This window comes from Pogoniulus pusillus, chromosome 20 (assembly GCF_015220805.1).
Source record: "Pogoniulus pusillus isolate bPogPus1 chromosome 20, bPogPus1.pri, whole genome shotgun sequence".
Lineage (NCBI taxonomy): Eukaryota > Metazoa > Chordata > Aves > Piciformes > Lybiidae > Pogoniulus > Pogoniulus pusillus.
In genome coordinates this window covers 7,046,183-7,073,093 of record NC_087283.1, presented here as the reverse complement: position 1 = coordinate 7,073,093, position 26,911 = coordinate 7,046,183, and the positions used below count along the sequence as shown (strand labels likewise).

Sequence of the window (26,911 nt, the reverse complement as noted above, 5' to 3'; positions counted from 1 at the left end):
GAGGTATCGGGAGTTTTGAGGTATCATTTTGCTGCCCTGTCGCTGAGACTCTCAAGATCAGGCTTTGACTGGGCTCTCAGCAACCCAATGTGGTTGATGTCCTGCCTTACTGCAGGGGGCTAGGACTAGATGTCTTTTAAAGGTCCCTTCCAATACAATTGCATTCTACTATTTTATGACCTATAGGTGCAGGCCACTGCTGACTTTATTAATTCCTAATTTGATGAGAATTATTCTTGAGAATACTTCTTTATCATCAGGTTTTGAGTATGGAGGGGCAGTGATCTTGTGGGCCTTTTATGTAGGCAATTTCCTGGTAAGAAAAAAAATATATTGGCCATCTCTGGAGTGTAAGAAGTAGGAAAGAGATTATTTTTGTAGTGAAAAGTTTGAGCAAAAACTTGACTCAATTATCTAAAGGAACTTTGAAAAGGTGATAGTTTAGACACAGAGAAATTAATTACAATTAACATTTCCTGGTTTGTGAACATGAATAAAACATGAGATAACTTTTATATCACACAATAGATGGAGGGAGAGGATGTAAACCAGAGATATACCCTTTTTAATAGGTATGAATAATTCTGTCTCAAACTATGTGATGACAGAGTATCGATTACCGCAGCAAGGCTGTACAGATGATGGCGAAACATGACACCGTTACCTACAATGGCAGAATTTAGTATCACAGTATCACAGTATTATTAGGATTGGAAGAGACCTCACAGATCATCAAGTCCAACCCTTTACCACAGAGCTCAAGGCTAGACCATGGCACCAAGTGCCACGTCCAATCCTGCCTTGAACAGCTCCAGGGACGACGACTCCACCACGTCCCCGGGCAGCCCATTCCAGTGTCCAATGACTCCCTCAGGGAAGAACTTTCTCCTCACCTCCAGCCTAAATCTCCCCTGGCACAGCCTGAGGCTGTGTCCTCTCGTTCTGGCGCTGGCCACCTGAGAGAAGAGAGCAACCTCCTCCTGGCCACAACCACCCCTCAGGTAGTTGTAGACAGCAATAAGGTCACCCCTGAGCCTCCTCTTCTGCAGGCTAAACAATCCCAGCTCCCTCAGCCTCTCCTCATAGGGCTGTGCTCAAGGCCTCTCCCCAGCCTCGTTGCCCTTCTCTGGACACGCTCAAGCATCTCAATGTCCCTCCTAAACTGGGGGGCCCAGAACTGAACACAGTACTCAAGGTGTGGTCTAACCAGTGCAGAGTACAGGGGCAGAATGACCTCCCTGCTCCTGCTGGCCACACCATTCCTGATGCAGGCCAGGATGCCATTGGCTCTCTTGGCCACCTGGGCACACTGCTGGCTCATGTTCAGGCGGGTATCAATCAGCACCCCCAGATCCCTCTCTGTCTGGCTGCTCTCCAGCCACTCTGATCGCAGCCTGTATCTCTGCATGGAGTTGTTGAGGCCAAAGTGCAGCACCCTGCACTTGGAGCTATTGAACGCCATCCCATTGGACTCTGCCCATCTGTCTCACATTCAGAGTTAGAGCCTAGGTAGGAAGGGATTACTTAGCCATTCTAAGTACTCCTATGAGCATCTTACAGCTGTTTTATCTTGCTAATGCATCCATTAAAAAAAGAAAATTAGGTTCTGGTTCTTAACAAAATATACAGTTTATTACTCTAATTTTATTGGTTTCCTATCTAGCAATAGTGATGTAATCTTACATTAATATGTCATCTCACAATACTTTCACAAATGAAAGGTAAGCAGTTCCAGTCTGAAAGGATCATTGCAATATGGAGACACCAAAAAGTTCAGTACACAGACTTCTCACACCCTGGTTATTACAGGTATCATCTGCACATTTCATGCTTGATGAAAACTAGAGGTGAAGAAGCAGTCTCTTGCCTTTTATTTTAAAATAGGACTCTGTCTTTATTAAAGATGTTTTATCTCTGACATGTTCTGTTGGAAACCTGCTATTGGGAGAAAACACAGAGCACTAGAGAGCTTCTTGTGTGCAGATTTTCTTTTATCTTATCTGTTAAATATTTTATCAATTACACAACCTCTAAAGGTCTTCTACTTCATTCTTCTCTTAACAAGGATCTATTCAATGTTTGAAAAGTTGCTGGATTTAGAAATGCAAAGAGTGTTTTGAATTCCTTCTAGGTCTTTGTAATCGTCAGGAGGAAGTCCATGCTTTAAATGTTTCTAGACTCAACTCTATTTCTTTTCTTGGACATTTGCAAAAATATAACCTTACTTTTTAATCAACCTTCTAATGATAGTTTCCTCATGCCTTTCTTCAAAAAGAAATCATTTAAAGAGTGATGTAATTCACAGAAAAGCACAACATAATCATCAACTTTGCTATGAGCTTATGCAAAACCAAGAAATATTTTAGGCAGTACTTCTAATTAAAGCAACCAAAATGTAGTTGGCTGAAGTAAGCAGGCAGTTTCATGCTACTATTGTAGCACAAACAGCTAACCCTATCATGAAAATATATGTGTGTGCCTTACCACACTAATGTGCTGAAGTTGGTATCACAGAAAATACAGATTTAATTTCAAAACATTCATCTCTATAAAGCCTGTGGAGAATTTCAGGGCTCTATAGATTTCACTGAGAAAACTAATTAAAGCAACAACTGAACCTTCTGTGAATGCTTAAATTTTCTCTGTAAACCACAGTAAGTCAGAAAATATATAGGCTGTGACTGTAAATGGTCTACAAATTGAAGAAATCAATACTGTAGGAATTAACTGTAGGCAAAGATTCCAAAAGAATCATTCAAATAATTTCATTATTTTTACCAGTTGTTTAATTTCCATTAGGTTCTTTCAGAGCAAGTGTAGGATTCTATTTGCATATGCAAGATAGGATGAAAATACTCCTCACTTTAGTGAATTCTCCAAATTAATCACTGGCATTTACAGTATTGGATGATTTTCACAGTTGCATTTTTGTCCACTTCTACTCACAGAGTCTGAATTACTGATGTCCAAGTTAAAAAGGGGACGCTGAACTGAAAGATGAAGATTGTGTGAGCAGGACATTCCCCAAGCTACATTCAAGTAGTGTTCTCTAGATAGCTGCATATATTTTGCAATGACACATCAAAATACAGCTGTTCTTCACCTCCTAGTTAGGTGGAAGAATGACAAGCTTTAGCAAAGACTTCACTGACTTATTCTACAATCCCAGAAACACCCTGCAGTTATTTTATAAATTTCTGTTTTCATAGCACAACTACCTCCTAAGAGTATGCATTAATTAAAAAATGTAAAGAAACCCAAGACTTCTATCTCCCAAAAGGGTGATAAAGAATGTATTCTTCATTAGGTAAGAGTTGCTTCATGTTCTTTGATCACATCAGATGTAAGGCTTTGTAGACACATTTATAGAAGTTGTGTGAAAAGGTAGAGGAATTTAATACTACAAACAATCAAAAGTGTTCTTTTCTCACTAGTTTTAAAGGTAATGATTTAATATTTTTGATTATTAGTCTCCTAAGTACACTGAGAGGTCACTATCAATGTCATAATATTCTGAAACTTAAGCCTAATTAAGCAAAAAACCCAGTGATAGAATGAATGCAAATTTACTTGCCCTACTAGACTTGGAAGAGGATTTAATTTATCCACTCATGCTATTATGAACCTCTTCATTGGGGAAGAGCAAAACAAACCAGAGTGACTCATCTAACTCTTGATAACAAGAACACACATCACTAGAAGAGCAATGTAGAATACAATTAATGAAATTAATTGTGCTCAGATTGATGCATGAAGCAAAACTGGGTCTTTTAGGAGAATGGAAGTTGATCAAGAAGTGGAGTGACAAACCATAAGAGTGAAGTAATAGAAAAAGTAATGTTGAGGGAAGAGGAGATGATGAATGCTGTTAACCTTTCATTCAAGGTCTTGCCTAGCTGAGTCAAACTCAGAAATACTCCACAAAACCAACCTAGATGCTGTCCCATGGTCTAACTGGAGGCATCTTGTACATCATTGACAGGAGCTGTCTCAAGCCCTCCTAATATAATTCTAACTAGTGCCTGCAACCACATCCTTCTCATCTGCAGCAGCCACAAGAACATTCTTAAATACATTTGTCAAGTTCAACAAATCTTTTCTTTCTTTCTGGGAGAAAGAATGGACAAAGGAGGAGAAACAAAAATGCAAGCCCAGTTTTCATAATTTGCAAATATTTTACTAATGGGAATCTGTCTTTTCAAAGCTGAAGTTGTGTGTGAGCTTTCAACAGAAGTATTTTTGTGTTACCATAAAGTCATCTCCGTGTTATTTTATTTACATTGTTTTTTTTCTTGCTTTCTTTCTCTTATGAATATCTACTGTTCATCCTTCCCCTGAAGTGAGAAGCACAACATTTGTCTTTCCTAGTTTACATTCAGTAAATACCAGCCTCCAAAGTACATTGCATCTGTGGCTCCTGATGGCTTAAGAGGACGTCAGAAACTGTCCATCTCTGAAAAATCTGGCACTGGCCACCCAGAAAAGCTGCTACATCTTGGGGGAAGACTCTCCCTCAGTGTGAGTGGGAAAACAAATCTTAACTGATTCAACTAGCACTAACAACACTAGGAGATTTCCAGGTTCTTTATCCTGTAAGCCATGACAATATCATAGTCTGACTTGCAGCATCAGCAAGGCACTAGATTTGCAGTTCACTTTACATGCCTCAAAGATGTTGTCACTGAAATATGCTTATTGCTGCAAAATGAAGTAAAAATACTATATATTTAATATTTTTATTTTAATATATTAAATTTCTCCACAGCACTAAGCTAAGCAATTACAAATTCACTATCTAATTGAATGTATATACTGTAATGCTATTAGTGTCACAGCAAATGTATTTTATTCTGCAGCTGTGTGTCTCTGAATTACAATACTTCTTAAAAAGGCTGTTTTCTTGTAGAATTTAAATCCTGAACATTTTTCTGTGCTGTGGGCACTTAAATGGTAGCTTTCCTGTGAACAATACAACTGAGCAGGGAAACAAAACCCCTGCAAATATAGAAAACAATGTCATAATTTTCAGAGAAATCAGTGCATTAAAAACATACTCACAGAAAGCTTATACCTAGATGAACTTGGCCTTTCCTGCAGGACAACACTAAACCCAATTTCAAATATTATTTTGATTGTTTCAGCTCTTTAAAAAAATAAAATACTGTGGGATCTTGTAGAACCTTTCTTCTGAGACAGCAGAAACCATAATCCACAAAATACATCACTCAGACTTTTCACCGCTTTTCTTGAAGGTATTTTGTAAACATTAAAATCAAAGTTGGTCTAAGCACTAAATGGCATTTTCAGCAGTCAGTTTGGAGCAGACCAGACCTACTCTTGTGATTGCTTGTGACCATGATTTTAAAATGTATTTCCTTTTTAACATTGAAGTATTTGTAAGAAGTAGTTCTTGGCACATGCCAGATTCCTTTTCATATTTACAGAATATGTTGTTTTGTATATAACACCAAATGCTAGTGAGCAGCAGTTTTTCAGTCCCTAAGTGCATTTTATGCCCTAGATTCACCCCTGATAAAATCTGATACATGTCTCGGGGCATTACACTCTGAACAGTCAGGTTGCACAGCAGAAAACTGGGTTTAACTGGTTGGTAGTGCAAAAGTCACAGTGAACAAAGGAAATGAGTGCAGAGAAGAGAAGAGACTGTCTTGACCACAAGCTCTCACTGCTTTTATGCAAGTAGCCTATACCACACTGTGTGTAGCAGGACATATCAGAGTGAGTAGCCAGTAACTGCTCCAATGTCTTGTCATCCCGGCAGAGCCCCATGGGCTCTGAGTGCATTTGCAAGCCCTGCTGCACCTGTGGAGTACTCAAACACAAGCAATAGAAGTACTTTCAAAAAGGCTCTGAATCACCATCCCTGTTTTAGTGGTGGACAAAAAGAAGATGTGGACATAAAGGAGGTATGAGAAACTCATACTGATTGTAACATCCTGATTAATTATGACAGAACTGATGGAACCAACTGATACAATGCAGAAGGGTGTTTCAAAAGAAAATCAATTACATAAATAAGATGGGCAAAAGATGGAAAAAAAAAATCAGAGATGAAATGACTTTACCAAAGCCATACACCAGACAAAATTTAAATCAAGCTTGAATCTAGGTTTTTTGATCTCCAAATACAAGACTGAACTAAATTCTATCTCTTGCTGAGCAAGTGATGTAAAATTAGATTTACAAAGGTTATTAAGCTACCAACATGTGCACAGTGTGATTTTTCAAAGTGCCTTACAAGACTGGATAGTACATCCTATTAAATCAAAACACCTTTGAAAGAGCTTTGAAAACCTGATTGTCCTCTCAGTGTCTCATTTTTCCCCCCATTAAGCACTATTCTGCAACTGTATAGACACAAAACCACAAAAAAAAATCATTTTCTGCATTCTCAAAACAGAAGCCTGCATATTTCTAAAGGTCTCTCGAATAGCAACAAAAGTGGAATTAAAATTACTTCTGAAATGTATTTCTTGTTAAATGTTATCTATGAGTTTTGAAATTAGAATGCCTACTCCAAAAATAACCTCAGAGAACAAATGAGAAGTAAAGGACATCCCTCAAATATGTGAAGCAATACAGCTCATCAAATGAAGCCATGTATACTTCACACAGACCACAAGTATTACGGATGATCATATAAATACTAATTAAAATCTTCCCATATCACAAAAGAACACATGTTGAGCCCCTCAAAAAGAGGGGAGGGGTATGGAGAGAGAGAAGATATCAGGATTCACCAAAGCAATCAAGTCTAATCACCACAAAAATATTAAATTAAAGAAAATCAAAAAGGGAGGAAGTAAGGCTGAAATAAAGGATTAAGTTGTAAGCTGTGCCAGAATTTTTAGGCTCTATGCTCCACCACAAAAACAACAAAGACATTTACAAAAAGGGGGGGGAAAAAAAAGTCTTTGCACTTTTACATAGCTCCTAGCAGTATTCAGACACTGCTTGCTGCTCTTATTGCTTGAAAATAACTCTAAAAAGCACATGGAAACTGGGAAGAGTTTAAGAATATTTCATTTCACAAGGATTCAAGAAGCACCAAGGTCAGGGCAAGCCCATCACTAATCAGACCAGCAACAAAAGTCCAAGATTTACAATGCATCAGCCACAAGAAAACTGACTTATTTAGGCATAAGAAATAAAGGTCAGTGTAGATGAAAGGTATATATCACATGCAGATATATATATACTTTTTTTTTTTTCTATTATTGCTTAACATATCTGTTCTTACAAGTGAGTAGGAAAAGGTATTAGAAGTCAAGGATCACTCGAGCTTCTACCAGCCTAGTATAGATGTAACCAACCAGGTTACACTACTTTAAAGCAACAAAACAAGCAATTGTGAGAGCACTTGTATAGAGGACTTTACAAGCTGGAGTGAAGGGCATGCAGCATACTGCTGCCTTACCGCCCAAGTTTCTGGCTCTGTCACCTTTCCTGGAGTGATTTCTGATCCTCTTTATACTGTCAGTTTTCCAGTGAAGAGCTACAGCCAGGAATCCTTCAAAGCCCCATCCGAGAAGGGACTAAGGGTGCTTGGAATAGAAATGTCAATGAAGAGGGGGAAAAAAATAAAAGAAGAAAAGGAAAAAAAAAAAAATTCTTTCACTTCATGAGAAATGTGCCTACTTTGCAAGTAATTTTTTCTCCTCTTCAAAATATGCAACAATATCAGTACATTGGACATACTGTATTTGCTGCAACCTTGTAAGATGCAATGCTTTTGTCTTTTTATCTCACAGTTTTAAAAGTTTGTCTATAGAAGTCAGGTAAAGAGAACTAGATGAGATGGATCTGCATCTGTTTCATAGGGTAAATCTAAATCTGCTAAATTCTGCTGTTAAATCTGGTTCTTTCTCAATCTCTGTCAGTTTCTCATATAGTCAGTGCACCTGCATTACCAACTGGAAGCTGCCTGTTGGAGCACAGACCTTTCACAGAGCACACCTCTTCTTCCTCAACAGGTTCTTCTCTGGTAAACATTTTAAACTTTCTTGAGTCTGTGCTAAGCTGAAGATAACATATTCCAATGTTGATGACAGAAGGTCTGGGTGCTGGAAATGCCATCTGCATTATTTTCTACCTGCAGTGTCTTTAGTTATAGGTGTCAGTAAAGCGAATTTATCAATCTTCCTAAAAGTCATCACGAAAGGTTGTAAACTGTTATATTTTAACAGCTGAATTTTGACATCTGCTAAATATGTCACAGAAGTATTCACAGTTAGCGCTTTGCTTTCATTTCCTCCTGTATTCTTTGCCTGCCCTTCGCAATTAAAATGATACATGAGCACTGAAGGTAACAAAGCACTGTTTGTATTTTCTCTGTTATTCTGATTAAATGAGGGTTTGCTGATTTTGTCTACAGCCAGCTCTGCTGAAATTCACATTATGCCTGGTCGTTTTTTCTGTCAATGGCAGATACTTTCATGATTCAGACAGCTGATCTTCCTGGTAGCAGCAACTAAAGGGACTGGCACATCCCAGATCATAAACATATAACAGTTCCTCTGCTTCAGTGTAACAGTGTCGTTGCTTTTAATATTTGGCAAAAAATGTCAGGGTATATATTCCATACAGAGGAGGGAGGGGAGCAAGAAGGAATAAAAGAAATACCTGAATGGTTTCTTGTTATTTTTGCAGAAATATGTAATGGAAAGATGTGCCAAGGGCAGCCTGATCCACAACGAAAAGTTACTCCTAATTACCCATTTTCTCTCTCAAACAAATCTTCATAACTCCTAACATGTGGGACCATCTCTCTACATTAATTGTCAATAAAGAAATATTTAATCAATGAGCCTCAAATTAACTAAATTAGCATAGTAATAGTGTCTTCCAAGTAGTCACTTCTGATGTAGCTCCCAAAGGATCAGCAAGGTTCTACTACACTGTGACACACCAAAAGACAAAAGTTATTTCACATTCATTTGCTTTTACTGCTTACATTTAGCCCAGGAACCTTCTGAAATGTTTCACTACACTTCAGTTATGTTGCCAACATTACCTGTTAGAACAATTTATCTTAAGGTGTAATTAGGAAGTCTAGTGTCTCTCGCTAGGTATTTCAGACAACTAGAGATCTTGGTCAACTTTAAATTACTGCACTGAGCATGTTAGTAGCGGCATCTCCTTGGAACACTATAGGCTTCACTACCATGTCATTTCTGTGCTGTGCTTTCATAAAGTTACATCTCAGGCCAAATCTACAAGATTTACTGATTTTTCACTCTGTTTCAAGACTTTATTTATGCTACATTTTGGCATCTATTTTATTTCTGGAGCTAAGGTAAACCTCTCCTTTTTCTCTCCCTCATGCTTCTCCTAAAATACAAATTATGAAAACATCATTTAAGTAATTTTCTGTATTGCAAGGCTCACAATGTAACAATCAACTTTTGCCTTTCTTCACTCTTTTCAAACATTTTGATAATTTTCAAATATTAACATAAATACTGGAATGGGCTGCCCGGGGAGGTGGTGGAGTCGCCGTCCCTGGAGCTGTTCAAGGCAGGATTGGACGTGGCACTTGGTGCCATGGTCTAGCCTTGAGCTCTGTGGTAAAGGGTTGGACTTGATGATATATGAGGTCTCTTCCAACCTTGGTGATACTGTGATACTGTGTAAATTATTTTTAATCCAGAAATGAAACTTAAGTGTTTTTTACAAGGCAAATATACTATGCTGTAACTCTAGTTTTTATTTTTATTTTTATTATGGTGCAGCTCTAGTTTTTCATTGTTTACATCAAGTTGCATCAGTTGTACCAACTGGGAATGGAATGTATAGGAGAAGAAAATTGCATATTTGGCAACAAAGGGAGACTTAGAAATCAAAGTTATTGCTGCAAAAAATAAAGTCTGGATATAGTCAGTCACAAAATTCATTAAATGCCATTTGCACTAAAAATTGAAAGTGATAAAGGCCACTTTTAACTACAACAATCAGCACGATTCTTCTTCATACACCTGCAAGATGCATGATTATAAAATGAATAACTTCCAGAATTCATCATTGCAAGATGTTGCTGTAAAATTTGCTTTTCCTATTGTAAAGCTGTAACTGAAATACACCAAGAAAAGTGTCTTTGTAACAACAGAGATTAAAACTGATGGAACACCAGGAGTGAATTAAAGTGGTATAAAAGGATGGCCTATTAGAAATAGCAAATAAATAAAAGGTTTGCTATAACTAGAAAATTAAACATACAGTAGAAACAAATGTGTTAAGCAGGAGAAATATCACATCAATCTGAGCTGTTAAAATTGACTGAGGCGTAGTTTCTTCCCCAAACTTTCAATGACCTAGAACAAGAAATCCTTGAAGAGACTCTGAAGTTTATGCTCAGGAGCATCAGTGACTTCTTGCACAGACCAGGCTGTTCAACCTTCATGTATTTAGTCCCAGAGTGACACTGCACTCACAAAGTAATGGAAATTCATCCCGTGGTATTTTACTCCATTATACTCCCCTTGAGCCTAGCTATGTCAATTAAGGAACTTTCATCACAACACAGATTTTTCTAAAAATAATAGGCCTGGATACATTAAAATCTGAACCTTAGAATAAAAGGAGGTGTTTTAACAATACAGTATGATTGTCATTAAATGTACTTAATTATACCTTCAAATGTCACCATTTTTACCAACATAATTACTGATAGCCCAGGTGAGTACAAACAGTATCTTATCATGCAAGTTCCTGTCCAAAAAGAGAAAAAAAACCAAGATTGTGTCTAGTATTTATTCTTCACCCAGTTCTGATGTTACCCATAACTAGGTCTAATCTTTTGTCCTAGATTACAAGTTGATGTATGCAGCCTGCATAATGATTGGGCTCCACTGTTCAAAAAAATAACAATTAATTGTAAATTGCATAGAAGTTCTTCATTGGTCAGTTCTGCCACATCACCAAAAAGCCTTCTTCTCCAATTTGGCAAGGTCACTTTTCATCAATATATTGCTGGTTCAAATATAAGAGAATTTCTTTTATTTGGAGTAACTTGTTTACAAATCCATCACCATTAGCGAACCTGCTAGCTCAATGCAAAACACATACAGAAACTCAGTCCAATCAATACCAGGAGTCTGCCTTTTGAGCTCATATCAGTGGCAATCCATCAACTCTACAGAGTCTATCAAAAAGAGTAAAATGATTCTGTTTGTAACTGAGGTGCCTTGCAGAACTAAAGATTTGTTATTATGACAGCAAGTAAATTCTATAGTATCTGAATAACAAAAAGCACCTAAAACTGTATAAGCAGCCATATTTATTTTACACAATATCTAAAGAAATATGGAAGTTGCAGGCAATAACTCTCTGTAATATGATCACTTGCCATACCAAAATTGTTCAGTGAACACAGACACTGAAGACACAAATGAAAAAAAATGTTGCATGAGCCGATCTCATCGAGCTAAGTTTGCCATTTGGGAGAAACCCCTTCATAAGGAATGCAGAATCAGATGGGGAAATAAAAACCCAACAACTTAAAAGTATTAGACCTGCCTATGAAAACAGAAAGATCTTCAAATGTTTTCTCAAACATGAAGTAGGCCATGAATCATTATTTAAGAGGCTCTGCATTAGCTTTATTTTATGCCAAAGAAAGCAATGAAAGCTAAAGGAAACATGCTAAAATCTCTGGCAGGCTGCTCATTTTTCTGTATGTTAAATATTTCACAAATGTGGTCGTGTGCCATCTTTCAAAACTGGGATCACAGGATCATCTAACCATTCAACAGATGTCATTCTATGTTCTTCTACAAATACATCATTAAATGGAAACAGATGAGTGGACTGAGTTTATTTACCTGCCCTAATTTTACAAACACGACTCAAAAAAGGATTTTATCAGAAGAGAAATGAATTTTATGCTAAGCAATTTAAAAAGTGGAAGCTTTAATCACAGAAAATGCACCTAGCAGAAACTTAAATGATCCAACTTTCATCCTTCTCACTAATAGGTCAAATAAACAAGAATGTCTCTGGATTGCCTCTTCAGTAGGGAACCAAAACTTTACAAATGCAACATTTCGCTGCAGAAGAAGCAAAAAATGACATTCAGAGAGAGAAGCACTTCCTACTAAGTAGAATGTGAGGGAAAATCTTGTAAAAATGCATATAACTAAGCACAAGATTTATAGCTCATCAAATCCTGACATATTCTGGAATACAGTAGTAACAAGCTACAGCACTTCAAGCGTGTTTGGCAGCAGGTAAATTATATCGTGTAAGATTTCAACTAAAATGAAGTTGCTCACCAAAAATATCTTGATCTAGATAGGTCTTTCAGTGTTAGAAAAGTGTTCTATTACTAACAAAAAAAACCACAGACAAGAAAAGTGACATCAAGATGCTGGATTATTTTTTGTTTGTTTTCCATTGCTTTGTGTTCTTATTACCCAGCAGAAATCGGAGAGCAGAACTGAATTAAATGTATGGAAACTTATTTTACTTAACCTTCTCTTTGAACATGTTCATTTTCAGAACCACGTCTGTCTGTTAAAAGTATCCATCAAAAGCTGTAATTGAAGACATTTCAGCCTTTGGAGTTTGGCTATGGTGTCAAATAGTCTTTCTGTCTGATCACTTTAGTCACACACCTAATTTAAGTGTTTACATAGTATTCCATATTTGCATAATAATGTTTAGTAATAGATGCAGTTATATTATTAACAGACATAACCAATAACCTAGAAATGGGCGCATGTTGAAACCTATTGGAAAAAAAAAGCTATTTGCAGTGTGCAACATCTGTAAAGGCCCAGTTTTTACCCCAAAATGGTTTTATCAGTGATTTTGTTGTTGGAAGTGTGTTAATTTTTCAGTATTTTCTGGAGGAATGCAAACTACTGTGCTATGATCTTGTTTTTCTAAGTATTGTAGCTTTGCAACCTCATCACAAGCAATAAGATTTGTGAACAATATGACACTTGGTCAGCCCGGAGGTATGGAGTTCTGTATTCTTCTAAGTCCTTCTCACAGAGGGAAATCTACTATCAGCATTCATTTTTGTCCAGTCACCTGGCAGACATGGCTGTTTTCTTTCTTGTCAGAATGAAGCCTTTATTTGTCTAAGTTAACATCTAAATACCATGAAGCAAATTACAAAATATGCCATAGTCAAGGAATAAACTAGGGAAATTCCACATTTACCTGGTAACTGGTAAAGGAGCCTAAGAAATAGGTCTCTAATTGTCATTCACCCTTCACATCACCTTTTCTGAGACTTCCAAGAAATTCCCCTTTATTCAGAGAAGGAGGTTTCTGCGTATGCATGTTCCATGGAGTAAATCCAGGTATAATTATCAGTAACATTTCCTAGACTTATTTCTTGTTCCTTCTACCAACAACCACAAAAGCTCATTTACCTTATACAGAACGTAATTAGTAGGTATCGTATTTATTTGACAGCTTTCTCATTTTCTCAATTCTACGTAATTTGACAGGGACCATTACAGATCCGTAACTAGTCTTTCAGAATGACTTTCACAAGGTTAGTTCACTTATTAATTGACCCTTGGTAATGGTAATTTAAGAAGCATATTAATCTCATCTGTCAGTTCTAACACACACTAGATGTATAAAATAATTTGTCTTTTGCAAGGAGCCTTGCAACAGAAATGAAGTGTCTACATTTTTAATTAATATGCATTTTCTTGTAACGAGACTGGAGTGAAAGGAGACTTCTTTTCAGTGGTTTTCTTTATCCTTTTTCAAAGCTCCTGTATTTTCTTATTTTGAAGATAAACACCGTCTCACCAGTCAATAAAGCCTATGATCAAAATAATTTTCTACAAAGGACATCCTACTATTCTCAATACAGAGCCCTGACACTAAAAAATACACGAAGAAAGCACTCAACACTTCAGCAGCAGTGTCTTCTTTTTACATATACAGATTAAATTTGCTGGGATTTGAGGAGGTTTAGTTTGCTAGGAATGCTAAACGAAAGAGCACTGTTTAGGAATTAAGAAGCTTCAACCCATTACAGATGCTTGGAGTTGTAATCTTTACAAATTTGTTTTTCTAATGCATCATAGGGTGAGCAGAGCCTGCAGTTTGTGTATGAGTAACAGATGTATCAAGCTCTTACTCCCAAGTACTAGTAAGGACCATCTCTAAGCTTTCCTCCTTTATTTCATTAACTAGATCTCCATATTTTGCTGTTTGCTTGCTTTTATGGTCTATTGTGGCCTATCATCTGATGATCATTTGGTCTTGTATATTTGGTGGGATGCTCACATGCCCAGACAACTTTCTTCACTTCCTACCAGAGAGTAGTCACACACCTAAACAGAACCTACACAATGACACTTTTAGTGTTTCATTTCTGATTTGGATGAAGTATAACCTTTTTATATCAGAAGAAAAATCTACCTCTTAGACACAGGCTGATTCTCAAACTGAGAAGAGATGAAAGCCCTATAAGTCTGGGAAGTTGGTTTGGTTTGGATTGTGCTGGTTTGGTTGTTTTGGTGGGTTGTTTGTTTGCTTGTTTTTGAGGGGGATGTGGGTTTTGTTTTGTTTTGTTGTGGTTTATTTTTTAAAGTTGAATTATTGCTAAGTTGTCAGCAGTTGTCAGGAAGTTGTAGCAGTTCTGCTGTAACTGTAGGAAAACTCCACACACTGGTTTGCAGAAATCCAGGATTGCAAAGCCGTGTGCAGCTTCAATGAGAGAACAACTAATTACAGTGATGCAATGCCTGGTATTAGTACCCAAGAATCAGGAGCACAGAGACCAGAATAGGCCAAAAGGAGATCCATGGAGCAAAAATCAGTGATGAAGATCTAACACCAGCACTCGACACGACTTGCACCAGCTTCCCTCTGGTGATGAGTGTAAGCATGAAAGGTGTGCTCCTAAGCAAATCTTTCAGTTTGCTTTCACTTAAAAGGACTCTGTATCATGATCTCAAAGTCTACTGCACAGTCTGAAGCAAAACACAGTAAAAGGGGACAACTGCAGACTCATTTTAAAATTCTCTCTTGAGCTGAACTAAAAGCTAGTTGCATAGTTTCAAGCAACTGGTCACCTTCAAAATAAATTCAGCTCTAAACAATTCCTGTTGCTGATCTGGCTTGTTCATAGTAAAAGGCAAGCTGTCTGAACATCAGGTATGCAGGAAACTTCATGCATAAAGTTGTTTGTCCTTCACGGAAATGAAACTCCTATGGAAAATAGGCTGTTATATGGAGGCAACTTAATTTATGCCTCCCTATACAGGCTGAAATGAAAGCAGCCCACAGAAGAATCTAAATATTGAGCTTTATGTGTGTGCAAGTTAGAATTCAAGCTTTTAATGTTCACTTTACTTTCCTGTTTTTCAACTTGTCCAGGAAGAAAAAAAAAATAATGATTGAACACTTTTTCATATAAAATGTGCATTTGAATACCCATCAACTGACAAAAGAGGAAAAGAGGAGAGAGAGAGAATGAAAAAGCAGATAAAAAACCCATGTAAATCTTTGATGTGAATGGAAGCTTCGTGAGGATGTAAAAGTCAGCATGGAATATACCTAGACTAAATGGACATTTCAATTATGCTCTTTGAAAATGAAGTGGGTATATATTGGATATGTCTGCAGTCACAATCCTGTGGGTTGCTTAGTTATGGACTTTGACAAATAAGTCTAAAAATCTGTGAATCTCTTCCACAAGTTGCAGGAAAAGGCTATTTCAAGGTACCTATGTAATTAAGAGCTTAAGAATGGTTTTCTCATTTACTGGAGGATGGGAATGCTATGCATACACGCAGAGATGAAATGTGAATAGGGCAGAGGAAGGGATAAGCAAGAAAAAGGAACAGATTTACAAAAACCTAACCATGACTCTCTAATGAGCCAAGCCAATTTTGTAAACTAAGCTTTAAAATGCAAATTGCCCTCATTCCTTCAGTAAACTGTCAGCAAAGAATTTAAATGTGAAAGACAACATTTCTAAAGAGCGATGACTAAAAATCTCTACTCTCTATTTTCACATTACTTCACCTTATTGCTGCATATTACTTCCATTATGGTAGTAGTGGGAATGAATTGGCATCCTTACTAGGATGAGCAGCATGTCAACTAAACTACACTGTTAGAGATAGGCCCTTCTCCCATAAGCTCAAGTTCTAAATATATCCTTGTGACTGCAAGGAAAACGTCACGTTACTGTTAGGTCGACTTAAAATTCTATCTCAGTAGCTAATTTTGTAGTAATCTATCAAAACAGATTATTGCCTGGACACTGTGACATCATCTGAATTCAGAAGAACGAGTGTTAAGGTATTCATACAATCAACAAGTCCTTTGGAAAATTCATGGATAGGTTTTCCTAGATCTTGAAAGATCTTTACTTACACATTTCATCATCCACACAGGAAATGCTGCAGTTAAATTGGCCGAAAATGAACCATCCACATAATAAGGGAGGCAGTCTTATAGCTAATAAGTTATGGAAAGAGATGAAAAGGGCTTGGAAGTAGAATCACTCTGCCAGGGCACCAGAAAATGAAAGCTAGCACAATGCTCAAAACCTAATGATTACTTCACCTGGAAAAACATCCATGAGATTAGCTGTAAGTCCACCAGTGGCCAGCCATCAGGAAAACAAAGCAATAGTTACAGGCATTGGATGACAACAGCACAAGAGCAAACAATGAAACACAAGTACATTTAGATAGACATACAGGAGAAATTTCCAATCAGAGCAATGATGTTTTCACTGGGAATTTGAGTGTACAAAAATCAGATTAAAGATGAAGCTGGATCAGCTTATGCAACAAATTATAATGATACAGATCACAGTATCACAGTATCATCAGGGTTGGAAGAGACCTCACAGATCATCAAGTCCAACCCTTTACCACAGAGCTCAAGGCTAGACCATGGCATCACGTGCAGGACCCTTTTGATTCCTTTCCTAAGACTTAGAATCATTCTGCTGATGTTATCACCAAACTCACCTTCCTTTTAAATAATTTCAAATGTTTGGGGGGGTGGTTGGTTTTTGCTTGTTGTTTGTTTTGTTTTGTTTTTTACTTCTATTTGAAGACAAACTCCCAACACTATTTTCCAGCACATCCTGGCCACTGAGGCCAGTGGTTATGACTCCTGCAGTCTTTGCTCTGCATACATTTGCTCTTTTTTCTGAAATTAATCTTGGTAAATTTCTGCTCTACTGCTGTGAAGTACTGGAATTTGCAAATGCAGAGTAGTTGTTAAAAGTGATAATGGCAGCTAAAATGCAAATATATTGAATATCTTAAAGAAAGTGAATACCTACAGTTACAAGCTGGATACTGTACTCACTGAGAGAAGTAAGAAATCTAATGTGGACTGCAGTAAAGCCAGGATCATCCTGTGCATGCCATCTAAAAATACTCAGTTTGCCTTATTTTGCTCATACCATATGGAATGTAAATATAACAACTTAATTCCCACTCCAGATCAGTCAGCCTTGACTACAGCCACACCTAATGTTTTTGCACAAACAGATGGCAAGTCTCTTAATATTTCATGGCACTGCCCCTTGTAATTGCAGGTTTTGCACAAATAAACCAAACACTCATTACACAGCACTTTGTATCTTGCAACAAAATGAGTCAGTGGCAGCGCTTAACACAAGTTTAGTGGATAGAGCAAAAGAGCCTAAGGACTAATTTTTTTTCCAAAGAATATGCAAGAGACACTTACTGCTTGCATAAATTCTGTGACTTTTCAATAAATAATGCCTTTGGTGAATATGTTTTTAGCATTATGAATATATCACTGAACGATAATTACTACTTTAATGACTATAATATCTAGTGCATTAATTGTTATCACTTGGTAGTTGACTCTTGACTATACAGTGCCCTTGCTTCACTAAGGTTATTCAGTTACAAATGGGTTTTGTTATGTAACATTAACCACCACACCAAGTATTATTATCGCACTAGCAAAGATTATTTAACAAAAAAGTAATAAAAAACCTACAATGAACAAGACAAATATTTAAATTTGCCAAACTAAGCTTAAGCAAAGCTAAAGGTCTACCCAAGCAGTCACAAGTAATTGGTCAATAAAGTAGTAAATTGTTTATTGATTCTGCCTTTCAGATGATTTAAAACACATTAAACAATTTTCCAATCAAAAGCTGTTTTTCTGTATTTTAAGATTTTTACATGAATTGAGCAAATGAAAATAGAGATAAAGAACCTCATCCATATCTCCTAACATTTATTATCTATGGATTCATCTGCCTCAGTTAAGAGTTTCACATTTAGACTATAATCCAAAGACCCTAAAAGTCAACAGAAGTCCCCTGTGTTCCTTTTGTATTCTTTTGTTACCCTATTTTCTAATCTAAATTCCATTGAACACATGGGAATATGCCTAGTAACATGCTGAATTTGTCCTTGCCATAGTAAGAAGACAGGGCTCTTGAGGTAAGAACTGCAGACTTACCATCTCTGCCATTACCTTTTGGACCTGCAAAAGTCAGTTAACCTAAACAGCCATTTCACATATTTCTTCAGAAACCTCATGTGTTTAATTTCCTCAGGCTCTCTGCATAAACTTGTGATGTGGACATCTGATCTGTGATGAGTGTCACTGGTTTCAAAAGTACATGTTCAAGCAGTAAGGAACACTTCAGAAGTAGCAGTAGTAAAGTCTGGATCTAGTGTGGGGAGTTTTACACAGGAGGAGTTACACAACTGGGCTGGCTTATATTTTTTAAGATTTCTTTCTCCACACTCTTTTCCTTACTAGCCACAGAGTAAAAAACAGGAGTCCACAAAAAATGTACTTTCTGATAAGCAGCAAATTATCTTTAAAGTTCTGTAGTAGCACTCAAAGCTATTGTCACAGTACAACACATGCATGCGTTTTCTTTTCAGAGTGAAAGAAAGTATCTCTCTCTAAAACAAACTGTGAGTAATTACTTCTTGAGGTTCTATTCATAAAAAAAGCATCTGGTTTATAGTCAGGTCACATTTATTCCACATACAGATTTTGTGTAATTCAAATTGATTTATTCTTTTCACTAAGAGGGAATATTGTATTTTTTTTTTCCTAGCAAAACCAATATTTAGCTGGGGTTAGGTGAATGTTCCTTCACTCTCTTAAAACTAACAAAAATGACCGAGAGAAATTTGCCATTGGAATACCTCTGTTTCCTCTTCGAGGTACCTGATAATCAGTGCACTATGGTTCACAAGCACACATGCATGTTTCACCCCGTTCAGGGGCTCATCTAGGGATCGCCAGCTACTGAGCTCTTGTTGCTAAGAAACAGTACTCAGTTATATTTGCAATATATATTATGAAAAGGTGCTGGTTTTCCTTGTAAAATAAATATGTTGCGAGATTGACAACCATGGAAACAGGCTGAGTGGTGTGTATTGTTTCTTTCAGTGCCTTACAATAGAGCTGACCCTGCTACCTGATTACAGCACTGAGAAATGGGAAATGCCTGTTTAGCTGCTCTCAGTGTGCTCAGACAGCTAGAAGGTGTGCTATGCCAGCTACAGTCAGCCTTTGTTCTAAAAGCACCTGAAACTCAGAATCCTCATTACCTGAGAGACTATGGAACTGATACATGCAGATGATACACATGTGTACGTGCATCTCACATCTGTCTGCATATACACACAGAACTACAAGCAATAGCAACAGTAAGCACCACTGATGTCCTGGAGCAGACCTATAGCCATGATGCTGATCTCCCTGAAGAAAATTACTTCAACAGGATCATGCTGTTTCTCTTGAAGTCAAAGAATTTAAATGCTGCATTCACACCTTGCCTCTCCACTCAAGCAAATCTCTGACTCTAATCAGTAAAGGAAGGATGCATAACTCCAGATGACTATTAGAGAAAATGTTAGTGTGGATTGTTGAAGGACAAATAATTATTTTCTCCTAGATATGAACAAGGAAATGAATGAATACATAAACAATATCATTCATAATATCTTAAAGTGCTTCTTCTGACCCTAAGATTAAAGACTATTTTACATTTCCTGCTCAAAGAATATTATTTTTCACCTGCACATTAATACTAGTCATAAAATACATATTAGGAAGGGTTAATTGATCTGGAAAACACACATAAGATGAACCTTTTCTTAACTGCATTAAGTTGCCACTCATTGAAATACAAGTGGAAAAGACAACCTACTGAGTTCCATTGAATCCCTCTAAAAGACTTTCTTTTTTTTGACAAGAGTATTCATCTTCTTACAGATTATCTCTTGTACCTTAGATATAACAAAAGTTAGGAGTTCAAACAATCATAATTTACCATATCATAGCTGCTTCTAAGGTATTTACATTGATAAGAAGCCTTTTCCAATAGGAAGCTGTTCAGCATGTTACCTGTAATTAATTCAGGCTGAGTTGCCACCCTCCTGAGCTAGTGATGACTTTGGTAATTCAGAAGATCCTATTAGGCTTCTGGTGATGACAGTTGTTGTACACCAAATATACTTAATTTTCAGTTCATAGAAAGGTTACTCCATATTATACAGTAACAGTGCAGTAAGGACTGTTGAAGTATTGCATCTATTTAGTTGTTTAAATCAGGAACATGCATTGCCACTCTATAATATAACATATTCTGTGATCCTCTTACTTCAAATAATGGGAATTAGAACAAATGAGCACTCTGGGCTTTCCCCTCAACCACTAGACAAGATACAAATAGGCATTTCTAGGGAAGAAGTTGGTAAGTAAATGTTATTAATATTGTCAACGATCTTGAACATGACATAAATGCTCTCTCAGGTAGCTGCCACTAGAGCAGGGTGACTCACATCATGATAGAATCAACTTAAAATGGTTTCATCCAGAACAAGAAAGATAAATCAAACATTGAAAATCAATGAACTAGATTATAAATAACTTGATGCTGTTTATACAAGGAGTATCTTATTCAAGGTTAAACATGTACTTTAAATATTTCAGTTAATCAAACATTTACTGCACAGAAATAGATGAATTGGAAAGAGAACACTCTTTGCCTTTTGGGCTCAGTCCCTTTTAATGCCTCTCTCTCCACATACACACATCACTATACATTTTTGCCTCAAATTCTTTTGTTTCATCCACAAATAATGTGATTAGAACTATGAATTTCTTCACCAAAGTGTATATATAATTCTACCCAGTTAGTCCTCAGTGCAGAGGGAAATAATGCAAAAAAGATGAGTGAAGTCATCTAAATCAGTCTGGTTGTAAGGTGATGGGAACATCTCAAAACAAAACTGAACTCCTTCAGGCAGTAGGAACTAAACAATATGGGTTCACTCTTTTTTGGTTGGTGCATTTTTCTTAGCAGAGGTTATATTTACTGAGAAGGCATGAAAAGTTTACAGTTATAAACCTGCAGATTAAACTTATTTAAAATAAATAAAGTAGAATGATTTTAAATGGTGTCATGTTTTTATCATTGCACAGAACAGAACAGAAAGCTGAAATTTCATCCATCTTTAAGCATGTTAGAATTTAGGGTTTAGGTCACATCATTGCTTACTCTAAGGCACTACCTGGCTACCCAATTCTCCCTTTCAATGACAAAGCCTGCTTTGAGTTAACAGAATAGCTGAAAGCCTCAAGGAAAACAATGGCATGGTGCTGAGTTAGTACTTTAAAGGAGAGGATTTTAAGTAGGGCTTGAATATAGAGAAAGCATAGTGTTACTGAATGTATCCCGTGGCCTTCCTTACAGAAGTCTAGACACAACGACTTAAGGGATAAAGAAAAAAAGTAAGGAAATATATATAATATTTTCTGGAACGTTTTTGCACTTAAATAATTCCCCATGTTTCTTTTTTTTTTTTTTTTTTGCTGCTTGTTTGTTTGGGGTTTTTGTGTGACTTTGCTGCCCACCTTCCTATCTACATGGTTTCTAATATGACTGGAATTGATTTCCTACAGTACTAACAGGTCATTCAAACTATTCTACCCTCTGAATCGTTCCCAACAAAGGGATGTGGTACCAGAGAGGAAATACAAAGCTGCTTGACAAAATTTTAACAAGAAAATAGAAACAGAACTAGGAACATAAAATATACAGCATTATAGATTATCGTTTCCACAAAATAATTTTCATCCTTCTTTGGCCCATTATACATAAAAAACTATGAATGGTGAAATACACATTTTAAATTGTAGTCATTGAGGAGCTTACAATTTCAGAGCAATGCTACAAATTCCTTGCCTCAGCTTTGCGTTGCTATCCAATTTATCAGGATATGTGTTTTTGTAATGTCAATGACTTCATTGACAGTGTAAACTTTGGTTCCCTTTTCCTGAAGTACAACCTTCTCTCCTAAAAATACATCAAAGTTTCTTTAATCACTCTTTATTTACATTGAATCCAAATTCCCTTCCAATGAACGACATCCAGCATGTAGCGTCAACAAAGGCTCAGCATGTTAATGAGGTTACTTAATGAGCTTACAACCGTTAGCTTTGGTACAAAGGATAAGACTAGCTGAGATGTATCAGCACACATACTAAATAAGTGATTTCATATCACAGTATGGTCTGTTTTCTAGATGAAAAAAAAAAAATATATATACATTAAGACAGAAAGAGCTCACCAGGATGTATAAAACAAAAACACAACAGCAAACAAACTTCAAGATGAAAGAGTAAGCTGATTATTGTCAAAGTCTATGTTCTTCCAACCTGCAATGTTATAATCAGAGATTTCAATAGGGGTTGAAACACTGGGACTTCAGCTCCCAACAAGCTTACAGGCTGCAGGCAAAACGAACATGCTGCCTTAGTGTGAGATTTGCTATCATAATATTATGCTATAAAGATAAATACTCAGCTGCAGTAGATGCAGGCGATATAAACAAAGCAAACAAACAAATGAGAAAGGAAACACAAAAAAAACCTGAACCAAACCACAATAAGAAGTACAGAGAGACCAGCTGCTTTCTGTGAAGATTTGGGAATTTTTTTTTTCCTGGAAATGAAAACCAAAAATGAATTTAAATTACCTGAAATTATTTTATTTACTTTAAGACACAAAAAGTGTTTTTTAAAGCTTGGAAGAAGGAGATAAATTAGACATTTGAAGCTTTTTGACCCTTGGCTCCAATACATCAATAAGGATGAACTTCCAAAATCAGCAAACTGAAAATGGTTCTGCAAACTACAGAAAATACCTCCGATTTTTAAAAAGTAAATATACCTCAATCTATCAAGGATATTATGAATTGTTTGACCAAGGGAGAAAAAAAAAACTGGGCCCTAGGAAAAGCTGTAGGATTTTCTTGGAGGCTTTTTACTGGACAGAGTAGGGGGTTGGGGTTTTCTGACTTTGTAAATATTTAACAAACAAGAGGAAAGTCGACTCAGGTCAATTACTGCCTATTGCTACCGCAAGACTGCCTGAGGACTTTTCTTAGCCCATCTGGACCAAAACTAAGGCTCTTTGATCTCAGAACTTATTTATTTTTTCAATAAATCCTAACATATAGAATGAGAAGACAGCAATATTTTAACTTTATTTGTGTTGAGAAATAGTGTTGCCATCACCTGAGTTTACTCAATTGATCAGCACAGTGAGGAACTGCTGCAAAGACCTTTTTTCTAGTGGTAGAAGTGTCTAAGAATCAAGGATCAGCATTTTCTTTGGGCAGTTATAGAATGAAGGAAAAAGACTATCCACCAGCTACAACACAAAACAGTGCAGAATCACAGCATCACTGAGGCTGGCAAAGCCCTTTGAGAGCACTGAGCCCAGCCCTAACCCAGCTACCATAAGCACTAACCCATGGCCGAAGCCCCTTCACTTCTGGAAGTCCACTTGCTAAGAGACCTCTGATGCTGACCCAACCCAGTGGTGCTGGAGCTGCCCTGGCAGCAAGGCTCTGGCACAAAGCTTTGTCCCAGGGGGCAGGAGATAAGATTCACTGGCAGGGTGAGGAGGAATTGCTGAAGTCAAACATCTGAGATCAGACCAGCCCTAACTGTACAATCTCCCTTCTGCTCCTCAAACACTTTTTGTGCAGCCCTTTCTGAACTAAAAATAAGTTGTGATTGGAAGTTGTATTTTTAAGTTCATTTCACCAAATTACACCATTCCACTGCGTGGATATGAAAATCATTGCCAGGTTTGACATGACTACAAAAAATACCATAATATATGGGGTGATCAAGCACTGGAGCAGGCTTCACAGAGAGGTTGTGGAGTCTCTTCTGGAGGCTTTCTAAATGAACCTGCCTTAGTGGGAAGGTAGGACTTGATGGTCTCCAGATGTCCCTTCCAGCCCCTACCATTCTGTGATTCCATATGCTCTAAAAAAATTCATTCGTCTCTCCTTTGTTGCTTCTGCTTTAATAAAGACCACTGGCAAACAAAGCATCTAAATTCAGTTCAAGTATTAATATTGGCATTGCTAAATATTTTATAAAGGACCTGGAATGGATTGGACAGAAAAGGGAATTCAAAAAACAACCAACCAACCCAATCCAAATCAATTTCCAAACGACAATTTTGTTTTCGTGCTGCTATGTATTTCTTCTGAGTGAATAATAATACATATGATTGCAAGGAGAGGTTTGCTGTGGCTGAGTCTACAACTAAATGATAATGCAAAAAGCAGACAAATAAGTGAAAAAAGTCTGTTTCCCAAGCCATGGGATCCTGATGGTTGGCTGCCACAGCGGGAGCCACTCTGTGTTACTGAGACTATTAGTCTCTCTTACAATCTGAGACACAAATGATCCATAGAGAATTCATTGTCTTTCTATCCAACTGAAAAACAAGTTACTACAACATAGGAACAAAACCAAAGCAAAGTCCAAATTAAACACGTCAAAGTTTTCCTGTCAAAGTTTCAGTGAAAGGAATGTTGGGCTCAGGTAGCTGAAAGGTATCAGGATTTCATGGAGTTCCAAAGTGTGGCGAAAGGGAAACTTTCACTACCCGGCAGAAGCAGATGGCAAAACATGGGAACTTCCTCTTAGCAGCTGCTTCTTGCACCACACAGCTTCAACAGATGTGAGCCAAGAAATTAGCTTATTCTCTCAAAGTTCAGTTAAGATCTTCTCATACGGGATTTACTAGTGTGCTAGTTTGAAGCAAGCTGGAATGTTTTGGTAGAAGAAGTAGATAACGGGCAGTGAAATGAAAAACAATTGTGTCTACTTCTCTCACAGTCACGCTGAGAACTCTGGGAAGAAGAAGAAAACATTCTCCATTTTGTCTCTCACTCTTGCTTTGGCCTTAGACCGAGACACATCTCATTAACCCTGCTCCTACTAACCTTGCTCCCTAACCTCTTGGCTGCACCTCTTTTCTTCCTGAGAACTGGGGTAAGGTTGAGAGGGCCGGGGGGAGGTGTTGGGGTGGTTTGAGAGCCCCTCCTGGGGACTCAGGTTTCTGGGAGGGGAGTTGTGCTTTTGTATTGTTTATCCTTTGTATATTTCTGTATATAATTGTATATAACTGTATATATTGTAAATAGCTGCTTGTAAATTCTGCTAGTTGTAAATAAATTGCTTCATCTATATTCCCAGGGTCCGTCTGAGTTAGCTGGGGCAAATTCAAAAGTGTGGGGGGGCGGGGTAACCCCCAAACCATCACATTTTTTTATTGGCGCCCAACGTGGGGCTAGATATTTCAGTGAGTGGAAATTAGCTCTGGGAATTAAGATGAAGCTAATCAAGCAGCTATTGTACTTGGTGGGGATTGCTGTGTGGCCTGTTTTCTGGTTTTTTGTGTACAACTGGATCAAAGATCAAATTGGTTATTTCTTGCTTCATGTAGTTTTTAAGAAGGCTAAAGTTAAGCTTTCAAACATGTTCTGGAGCTGGGGTGATTTTATTCTTGGTTATGCTGGTTTTAGTGTCACTGAGAATATTACAAGAGTTTTTGTCAATAATGTTACAATCAATCGAGAGTCTGCTTTATCTACTGCTCTCATGAGGGTCATCCAGCCCCAAACTGAAATGCCAAATCCCTGCAAGGATTGCTACTCGAAACAGAGCATGGCAGGGATGCTGGGCATTATACTGGCTCTTGTAGTTTTAAATTTCATATTAATTTTGGCATTATTGGTGAAAAATTCAAAACCAGCTTCTGTAAGAGCTAGGAAGAATTCTGTGTCTCAGAAGCAGTCTCTTTCACAGCAAAACAAGGGAACACAGTCATCGTCTTCCCCCTTGCCAGCCTCTGCCCCTCCTTCTCCAAGTGCTGGGAACACGGCCAGTGTACCCGCCACTAACGTAAACAATAATGATAACAGGCAGAGTTCAGCAGGAGCCTCAGGAGGACAGGCAAATACCCAAAATCAGAATGTTCCTAGCAACAATCAAAACAACGTCACAGAGTCTAGACAGGAATCGAACTTGGGACCTTTTGCACGGCAGGCAAGCACTCTACCCCAGAGCTACCATGACATTGCTTATGCTTTCTTCTCTATTCCCATAGCAAAGGAGTGCAGGCCTCAGTTTGCATTCACCTGGAGAGGAATCCAGTACCAGTTCAATCGTTTGCCTCAGGGGTGGAAACACAGCTCAACCATCTGTCACTCAGTCATCCACAATGCACTGGAGAAAGGTAAAGCTCCAGAGCACATCCAGTACATCGACGACATCATTGTGTGGGGCCAAACTGCTGAGGAAGTCTTCGAGAAAGGTAACAAAATCATTGACATTCTGTTGCAAGCAGGTTTTGCCATTAAGAGAGACAAGGTCAAAGGACCTGCCAGAGAAATTCAGTTTCTGGGAGTGCGGTGGCAGGATGGTCGCCGTTACATTCCTCAGGATGTGATTGACAAAGTCTCTACCATGGCAGTTCCCACCAGTAAGAAGGACACACTTTCTTTCCTTGGTGTGGTGGGATTTTGGAGACTACACATTCCTGGTTTCAGTCAGATTGTCAAACCTCTGC

At 37.6% G+C, this 26,911-nt stretch overlaps 1 protein-coding gene across 17 annotated transcripts in view; it reads right to left on the bottom strand.

The window, feature by feature from the left end:
- The window catches only part of CDH13 (cadherin 13), a 497,598-nt gene that overhangs the window by 208,268 nt on the left and 262,419 nt on the right, over positions 1-26,911 (bottom strand). Inside the window, exon 6 of one of the 17 annotated variants that reach the window (XM_064160029.1) lies at positions 1,611-1,938. The exons of 15 other annotated variants lie outside the window; for them this stretch is intronic. In XM_064160029.1, the coding sequence (XP_064016099.1) occupies positions 1,909-1,938 (30 nt within the window). In that variant the 3' untranslated portion in view covers positions 1,611-1,908. Of the gene's footprint in view, positions 1-1,610; positions 1,939-4,220; positions 4,996-26,911 lie in introns of those variants that run through there. One more of the 17 variants, XM_064160024.1, reaches the window with a different exon arrangement.